Genomic DNA, 10,049 nt, shown 5'->3' with positions numbered 1-10,049 from the left:
TTAATTTTTACACCATTGGCATGACATTTACAATAGCAATAAATTATAAAGCTACTTACATGAGACAGAAAACAAAAATGTTAGAAGCACTCACATTAGAAATCATCAGTAACCATAACTAGAGTTATTTAAACAGTGATCTCAGAGGAAAAGAAGAGATCTGTTTAATTATAGAAATAATAGAAAACTAAACTCAGGGGCAGAAGGATGATAATGTTTTTTATAGAAATAAGCTAGATAATAACATCTACATAAACATTCGTAATATATTTAAAGAACATGAACACAACATGTTATTAAAGAAAGAGATTTAGATTTCATTTACGTGACATTCAGAAAAGCAAAATTATAGACAGAAACTAGGCCAGTGTTGGCTTGAGAGAGGGAGGAGAGGAGCGGAGGATAGAGGAGCATAGGGAATTTTCTGGAATGGGGAGTGTTCTGTGTCTTCATTGTGCTGGTGGTCATGTGACTGTACACATTTGTCAAAACTCACAGAGTTTTATCCTAAAAGGGTGAATTGTATTGTATGTAAATTATACTTTTTTTTTTTTATGGGTAAAGAATATTTAGACCTAGCTTTAGGGGCCTTTTAAAAAGAGGGCAATAGTGTATAAAAAAAGAAAATGACAAAGAAATTGATTTTAACCACAGAAAACCTGAGGGGTTCAATAAAGATACAAGACCACCTCATAATCAAAACAGTAATTGTGAAAAATAGCAACAGCATTGCATCAGTTCATTTTAAGACTCAGATGCACTTACCCCTTTTCTCACTAGTCACTTGGTTCATTAAATACAGGAGAATAAATGTTAATAAGAGCCACTGGAAATGTGAAGTCATCCTCCGTCCGTTACTATCCACCATCCAGGGTGGTCTTCTCAAACGTAAGGAAATGTTCATCATCCGTGCAAAAGTAGTCAGTCCTAGATGAGAAGAATTTCAAATGGTGTTCAAAGTGCTACAAAGACACCTCTTCCACTGTGCACAGCCACAGAAACTTTGCAGACATTAGACTCAAGCTGCCCTGGGTTTAGGAGATGTGAATAATCGAACACAGCTGTTGCTTTAGGGATCCATTATAGGGTCAATTTTCAAATGACAGGCTTCAAGTTCAAGATTATAACCAAACACATATTTCTCAACTCTCCATTCCAATACTACTACAGTAGCACACTACTACCAAAAAGCAGTGCGTGAAACTGAAGTTTTTACAATTTTAAATTATCTGGAATGACAGTTTTTATTTTAATTAATATAGTCATTTCTGGTAATATTTTTTCTTTTTCATTTATGCTGTGATATAGTTTCTATTTCATATAAATTTAAATAAAGGAAAAACTAGGATAAATAATAGTATAGAAGGTTTGCAGATGTGGCAAAAATAGTGACCAATACACACGAATGCCTAAAGTGTAACAAACACCACAACAACTATAACGGGAAAGGGACCGCTAGTAAATGAAAGATGTCAACACATGTAGGTGAGCAATGACTGAATCCGATGCGCCGTGGGGGAGGGGCCGCAATGCAGGCTGGTGCTTTCAGCCTAAGAGCTCCAGGGACGCTCACTTCTTAGCAAATGACTAGAGACAGCCTACCACATGCCAGGTCCCCATCCAGGCACTGGAGGTACACACTGAACCAGACAAAGTCCCAGCTCTCAAGGAACCTGGAATCTAGTTGGGAAATACATATACATAAACCACTAAGAAATTTAAGATCTTTATATGTGCTTTAAAGTAAATGTGCGTAGAGTGTGAGTGAGTGAGTGAAGGTGTTACTTGAGCTAAGGCCTAATGAGAAGATGGCCATGGTAAGCCCTGGGGAAAGAGAAGTAGCAGCAAATACAAAGATCCTAAGAAAGGACAAGCTTACTAGGTTCGAATGTCAGGAGGAGGAGCTGCGGCCAAGAGGAGATGGGCGGGTCAGGCCACGAAGGGCTCTGGGCCATGGAAAGGATTCAGATTTTAACTAATCAGGGGGGAATCCATAATCTGATCTGCACTTTGGGAAGATTTCTCTAGCTGTTACATCGAGGGTGGACTCTAGGGGAAGAGTAGAGGTAGGGAAACCAGAGTCCAGGTGAGACCACGAGTGGTGAGGACTAGGGTTCTAAGAGCAGAGATGGAAGAGATGGTCAGATTCAGGATCTGTTCCAGAGATGGAGGGTCTTCCCAATGCACTATATAGGCAGAACAATGTGGTGATTTAGGAGCATGGACTGGATATCTGGGCTCTTTCCATATCTTGGCTATTGTGGACATTGCTGCTATAAACACTGGGGTGCACATGCTCCTTTGAATCATTATTTTTTATCATTTGGATAAATACCTAGTAATACAACTGTTGGGTCGTAGGATAGTTTTATTTTTAACTTTTTGAGGAACCTTCATACTGTTTTCCAGAGTGGCTGTGCCAGGTTGCGTTCCCATCAAAACACGGACGGAACTAGAGTGTACGACGCTAAGCAAAATAAGGCAGGCAGAGAAAGACATATACCATGTGATTTCACTTACATGTAGAATTTAAGAAACAAAACAGACGAACATATGGGAAGGGGTAAAAAGCAAAAAAAAAAAAAGAGAAAGGGAAACAAACTATAGGACACTCTTAAAGATACAGAACAAACTGAGGGTTGCTGGAGGGGAGGTGGGCAGGGGGGATAAATGGGTGATGGGCATTAAGGGGGGGCACTAGTTATAATGAGTAGTGGATGTTATATGCAACTGATGTGTCACTAAATTCTACCCCAGAAACTAATAATACAATATATGTTAACTAACTTGAATTTAAATAAAAACTAAAATAAAACGAAACAAAGATAGACCAGGGCTGATTCACAGCTTTGCTACTCGTTGTGTGGCCTTAGCCTCTCTGCGCCTCAATTTCTTCATCTGTAAAGTGGGGATGGTAACAATATTTTCCGTTAGTTGTAAAGATTAAAAGAGTAAATATGTGTAAAGCACTTAGCAGAGTGCCACACATGTAGTCAGTGGTGTAGTACAGTGTGTTGGGTGAGATATAAGGAGAGGAAGCAAAGATGGCTATAGGATTTGGTGGAAGCAGAACAATGGATGGGTGGTGGTACCATTTAAATCCTTCCTGGGTTCATCAAGAGGGAGGCAGTGATTTACTATTTATAGGCTGTTTATAGGCAGTCTGTTTATAACAGAGGTCTAAGGACCTTAACCTTGACATGTTCCTACTTCCAAAACAGAGGCATTCCCTACAGAATGTAAAAGAACTGCCCAGGAAATGAGAGCAGCTAACAAAGACACAGGTGTCCAAGAGGAGAGACTTCCACATCTGACACTGAGGGCTTCCTCAGAATAATGATGTTCCCATCCACTCCAGCTGAACGAAGCCTGCCAGCTGACAAGCCCTCTCAATGCACTGAAAACTCTGTCAGACTTAACAGTTCCTCATTTTTATACTAGAACAAATAACCAAGGATCATCACACATACAAGCAAAGCCTGCTTTTAAAACAATAAAAAGAGATTCAGAGGAGAGAGGATCCCTAGGAGGGAAATAAAAATTACTCCCAGAGAAAATGGGGATAATATAGAAAAGAGGAAAACTAAAAACAGAAAAATTGCCTCTAAACAATATTCCAGAGTGAATATGGCATAGCCATAAAAACTAGAAGAAGATGCAATGAAAAAGCAATAATCGGAAATAAAAATAGCTCTTACAAGTGAAATGTATTGGCTAATATTAAAAAATTTTAAAAGACAGATAAAAAATATTGGGCAATCTTTCAGGAAAAAAACCAAAGATAAAAACATGTGAGAAAAGATGTATGAACAGGGGAAAAAGATCCAACATCTAAATAACTGGAGTCCAAAAAGATAGTTCAGAAAACACTTTCCTTAGCAAAAGGAGATGGGAAGATCTCTTCCTGGCTATTGCTGAGTACTGTCAAAAACTCAGGAGACAAATCTGGAGTAGCCTACGTAATCATAACCAAAACAGACACAAGGCATAGGCACACATTTCAAAAATGGTCAACTCTTTTTTTGCTGAATAACTTTCTAGTCACTTCTGGTGCCACTGAGCTTATGTATTAGAATAAAAATGTATTCACGGAATGTCTAAAATGCCAGCTGCTAAAGTTATAGAATTCCACAGCATGGGCAGGAATAACAACTGAATAAAGGAGTCCCGAACACGACCAAACCAGGACTGAAACAATCACAAACCATATTCGCTGATGGGCTAAACATCATCTTAAAATGAAACAGTCCCTTGCTACAAGTTTACAGTTGTTCCAGAAAAGAGATGTGTGTCCCATGAAGTGGCAGGAGGGGTAGGGCCGCCACCAAGGTCCTGGAGCAGGTCCCGTGGATGCAGACTCTCATCCTGGCTCCACTGCTAATTAGCACGACTGAGGCCAATCACTTAATCCCTTCCGGCCTCGGCCTTGGGAGCTGCAGCACAGGGCCAACCCTGCTCCTGGTCCACATGAGAAACTTCCCAAAGCTACGGTGTAATATTCCACTCCTGTGGGCAGGCAGCGAGCGAGCAGACACATGAGCACAAGGTCAGCGCCAGCATCAAGGACACCACCGAGCAGGCCAGTGAGAGGCAGGCTGGGGTGCTGGGTGTGCTGGGACAGGAGAATCAATGACACTGTCACCACACCTGCTTAACTGAAAACAGGCAGGATAAAGAAAACTTTCTTTTGTTAACATTTATGTCAAAAATGTTGAGCAAGTCACATAGGCCATATGATATGCTTGTAACAGATCTGACTTCCCTACTTAAGCAAACATTTCAAATGGACTCACCTGAGGCCAGAGCAGTACACGGAGAGCTTTCTAACGTACTCTAAGGGGAAAAGGACACATGAAACTTGTCTCTGCTCCCTTCTAAAAGAAACATTGCCAGAATTTATTTTTCCCCCATCGATGCCTTATTCCTCGAGAACACATTCTTAGAGAGTTGCAGGAGCTAATTTCCAAAATTAGGATCACTGTCACTTGCTGCAGCAGTAGACTGCAAATGCACATACCTGGAAGGCAAAACAGGTGACAAACTCCAAAGGCAGGTGCAAACCGGAGCTCACCTGCCTAGCCCAGAGGTGCAGCCATAGGTCTTTTGCCAGATTTCTGATTTTTTAAACCAAAGTAGAAGCCTGGGAATTTATATAAAAAACTCAAATTCGTCAATGTAAGGAACTAATTTGTAGTTCTTAAATATTCTAAAGGCCAAACCAAGTAGGTCTTCAGACTGTATCCTACCCGAGGGCCACCAGTCTGTATCCTATGCAACACAATTATGTAGGGGATCCCTGGGTGGCTCAGCGGTTTAGCGCCTGCCTTTGGCCCAGGGTGTGATCCTGGAGTCCTGGGATCGAGTCCTGCACTGGGTTCCCTGCATGGAGCCTGCTTCTCCCTCTGCCTGTGCCTCTGCCTCTCAAATAAATAAATAAATAAATAAATAATAAATAAATAAATAAATAAATAAATTATCTTTTAAAAAAATACAATTGTGTTAAAAGATTTAAAAATGTCAACAAACCTTTTTAAGAAAACGGATCAAGCAAAATCAGCTTATACAACTGTTGGAATCGAAAGAAAAAAAATCTGTGTTTTGCTTGTTTTATTTATGTCGTATCCTCACTTCTGCCGTAGGACGTCAGAAAGCACCGGCTCCCCATGTGCAGAGCTTGTGAAAATGAAACAGCCCACAAATGCACACTGCTTTGCTTTCTCCTCAGCTTTGAAAACTCTGGTTCCAGTCTACATGAGGTTTTGGTCCTTTCTGCCCGGGATACTTAGAAAAGAGAGGTGAAAGAGGAAAGTAAAGGCAGAGGAGGACCAGAAACTGTGGTCCAGATATGTTTTGTTTAGTCTTTTCTCTTTTTGGTGGGGCAGAAGGGGAAGGAGGTGGAGGGGACGGGGACAGATGACAGAGGGCTAGTGCATTCTGCCGGCAGGACTGTCCCCAGCAGCACCAAAGTCTGAGGGAAGGGTCTGAGAAACACCTGTTCAGTCAGAAAGACGTGAGTAAGGAGGAGCCAGAGAATCTTTGATCTCGAGAACCTATTTTTCTGTCATCACAATGAGATACTTCCCTTGTCACTGATTCACAAAAGGAACTGCCCACGGGAGGGAGAAAAGCCACTTAACTACAACATGAAATAAACATGTACCCAAACCTACAGTAGAGGAGATGCTAGAAGGTCTGCCCCAAGTGAGAGGCCGAATGGAACGTAAGCAGGATCCATACTGCTCCTTCATATTCTTACTGTCCCCTTCTTTACTCTTTTCTATTAGGGGACAAAAAAAAAAAAAAAAGAAGAACTGTGACCAGCAGCTACTTACTCTAACTTCAGTCCTCATTCCATTCCCCCTACACACGCTATCTTCAGTTCCTGGAGCACAGCCTTTGAAGGCGGCTTTTCAGGAACATAAACTTTGCAGTTAGGGAGACATCACTGTACTGTAAAGTGAAGTGTGGGGGTTTAAGGAGAGTGAGACATACCCATGAAAAAACACAAATCTGGCCGGTTTGGGAAAGTCGACTGAGACTAGACGGTGCAGGGAGACAGTAAAGGTTTTTTCAGGAAGAGGGAAGCTCGAAGGAAGTGGGGTTTCAAAGGGAGATTAAGAGACAACTGCAGGGGATCCCTGGGTGGCGCAGCGGTTTGGCGCCTGCCTTTGGCCCGGGGCGCGATCCTGGAGACCCGGGATCGAATCCCACGTCAGGCTCCCGGTGCATGGAGCCTGCTTCTCCCTCTGCCTATGTCTCTGCCTCTCTCTCTCTCTCTCTCTGTATGACTATCATAAATAAAATTATAAAAAAAAAAAAAAAAAGAGACAACTGCAGTAACAAAGACACACAAAGAATTACCAATATATATTCAGCAGCAAAAAATCTAGTTCTCCATATAGTGAATTTACAAAGAGTTATAACAAAGTATATCATTGAGAATAAGTGTATAAAAGAAAATCTTAAAAGCTTCCAGGTTGGGGAATGGCAGCCATACAAGGGCTCTGAAATGAGAACAGCATGGAACAGTTCTCTGAAACCAGGACTCTGGGCCTCACTGTGTGAGCCCAACAAGCCCTCCGCCCTCATGCAGGGACAGTGACAGTGACATGGCTATCTTCGAAGCAGGCTGCGGGTGTAGAGGAGACCCTGGGTGCATGCTCCATAAACATGGTGGGGGTGTAGAGGGGATATCAGACTTCTTGGCCCTGAAAGCTAAAGAGAACAGCTCCAAAATTGCACATGAAAACTACTGTCACACTTGAATTCCATACTCAAACTACTAATTGAGAGGATACGCCACAACTCAAAAGATACACCTTCTGCCAAAAAAGTGAGGTAGAAAAACAAAAAAACAAAGAAACAAAAAAGGGGGGGAAATGAGAAAAATGATCTATGACACTGTAATCCTGTGCCCTCCCCTCCAATCCTTACCATTTGCAAACTGCCACTTGCAAATGAATAAATAATCTTACAAAAAATACAATTATGTTAAAAGATTAAAAAATGTCAGCAAACCCCCCCCCAGAATTTTCCTCCTGCCTGGAATTCCTTTCTGTACTGCCTTCTGCCGCCTTCCTCCGTTCACCTGGGAGACCCAGGGAGGAGGAAGAAGAGCCCATCCTGGCCTCTGGGGTCCCACGGGAGGGACTGCTCAGCACATCAGCAGCGCAGCTCCTCCTGCTCCACAGCACACGAATTACACCTCTACGTCAGGGGCTGCACAAATGCTGACCTGGAGGGGCCATCCCGGCTTTAGAGCGAAGTTTCACGAGGACACAGCCATGCCCACTTGTCTAGGTGCCGCCTGGGCTGTTTTCACATTACGGTGCTCACACTGAGGAGTGTCACAGCCACTCGCGTGGCCGCCAAAGCCTGAGGTAGTCACGTGCTCCCTGGCCCCTTACGGAAAGCTTGCTGACCCCGGCTCCGCCGCATCACTTCCCAACTCGGTGATTCCTCCAGGAGACTGTCAGTCCCCTGCGCCGATGCTGCCCCTCGTGAGGGTGAGGCCCCCGTAAGCCCCGCAAGCCCCCGCGCCCGGCGCAGCGCCGGGCACCAAGCACACACTGAGCTGGCTGCTGGCTAACCCCACGCCGGGCCCAAGTCAGGGCTCTAGTCCCCAACCCATGCACCGAAGTACCGCAAGGCACAGGAGCAAGTGAACTGGCATATGACAGTGTATTCGCAATTTTCAAAGGAAATAACTGCTCAACCTTATCACAACCTCAACCTTATCACAACCTTTAGCTCCGGGCAGTTCAATTTCAACACCAGGCCACGCTCCATTCCTCTCGATGATCTCGTATCTTGCAAACACGGGTCACTGGTTACTGTGCCAAGACACAAGCACCATCCATTCAAAAATCAATGTAGAAATGGAAATGAGGGTGGCAGTGTCCGACCTATTCCCAAGGTTTGTGAAGCTATGCAGTGTCCCACAGGTTCACACATGTGGCTTTTAAGGAAGAAAATAAAAATAGGATTTTTCTTCTAACTTGTTATGCATTATTTTTCCAAACTACTACTAAAGTGTCAGCTCAGAAATACTTATTAAGTTGTTTGGAAGTAAATATTTCATGAGAAGAACTGTTAGGCATTTCTTTTGACCTGGGGGCACCATAAAAACAACGAAACTCCAAGAGCACCGTGAACCAAAACTGTGGGAATCTAGGTTAGAGGCCAGCTCAACTGCCCAGGGATTCCATTATCGCATCTAAATCTGCACGCAGGAGAACACGACTGAAAGGTAACTTTCCCTATGTTAGAAGAACAGATCTTTGTGGATTCTTCAGAATAGTGTTTCCCCAAAAGAACTGCAGTTATTTCTTGGTCTGTGACTTTTTATCTCTCAGGATTCTTACATTCCTCTTCTTTGGCTTTGGTAATCCTCACTCCGGTGAGGACTCCCCTGTCAACTGAAGAGCCTGTTCACTATCAACTGCAGCATGTCAAAACGGATTTGAGGACATTGCTCTGGTGCCTGAAATCCTTTGAAGACTCCCCAGTGCTCCAACCTCAGGTTCCTGGCCAGCCTGGTAGACAAAACCCTTCAGTCCTCTCTACTCCCCACTGCAGCAGGCTGCCTGCCTCTAGCTCCCCACATTCCCACAGGGACTCCCCTCAAACCACTGCCTCTGTGGAATGTGCCTCGTGATGTTCTCCACACCTCCGTTCCGCCTACGCTGCAGGATCCACCGGAACCCCCCGCCCACACCCCTGACAACTGATGTCTGTACACTCGCCTCTCGTCTCAGCTGGGCTGTCGGGGTGCCTGGCATGCAACAGCCTTCAATAAATGCCTATGTCTATCACACAAGTGAATTTGTTTTTGCCTTCTCTCACAAGGGTGAAACACTCTATTATTATAATAAAGAAACAACCTGAAGAATACTCCTTCTTGTTCCCAAAATACGCCATGGGATCTTTAACACGCTGGGGAAACACACAATAGAAGCTCACTTTCAAAAACAACCAGGGACGGCTCTGTTCCCCAGTACATGCTTCCCCATGCTCTCATCAAGATCAAGATTTTCTTTTTAGATTTTAATCTCTTCCACTTGTTAGGCCATAAATGGCATTTCCTTGATTATGTGGTCAAAAATACCTTTCATATGTCTCCTCGTAATCTGCAATGTTTTATATACAAGATGCTTATTCTTTCTTTTGCTCATTTTTCTAATTAGACATTAATCTTTTCTTCACTGCTTGATAAGAAACAAATCCTAACATCATTCCATAATATGCATATGACCTGTTATCTACATCGCAAATATTTCCAGTTTGTTTCCTTACTTTTCAATGTGGTTTCTGTTTGACTTTCATGAAGTTAGCTTTCCCAATTTTGTCCTTTATGGTTTCTGACCATAAACTCTTTCTCATGCCAAAGCTGTATCAATTATCACCTATACAGTCTTCCAGTATAGTCAAGGCTTTTAACATCTGAAACTTTAATCCAAATGAAATTAATTTTGGTGTGTAACAAGAGTCGGGAAGCCAGGTTCCCCCCAGTCCCCAAAGGCTACATATATCCTAACACCACGAATTAA

The 10,049-nt window shown here is 43.1% G+C and overlaps 1 protein-coding gene across 1 annotated transcript in view; it reads right to left on the bottom strand.

The window, feature by feature from the left end:
- The window catches only part of LIFR (LIF receptor subunit alpha), a 77,444-nt gene that overhangs the window by 52,940 nt on the left and 14,455 nt on the right, over nucleotides 1-10,049 (bottom strand). Inside the window, exon 2 of the mRNA XM_025436401.2 lies at nucleotides 766-927. Coding sequence (XP_025292186.1) covers nucleotides 766-907 — 142 coding nt within the window. The 5' untranslated portion in view covers nucleotides 908-927. The remainder of the gene's footprint in view (nucleotides 1-765; nucleotides 928-10,049) is intronic.

This window comes from Canis lupus, chromosome 4 (genome assembly GCF_003254725.2).
Source record: "Canis lupus dingo isolate Sandy chromosome 4, ASM325472v2, whole genome shotgun sequence".
In the NCBI taxonomy this organism is placed as follows: Eukaryota; Metazoa; Chordata; class Mammalia; order Carnivora; family Canidae; genus Canis; species Canis lupus.
This window is presented reverse-complemented; position numbering and strand designations above follow the sequence as displayed.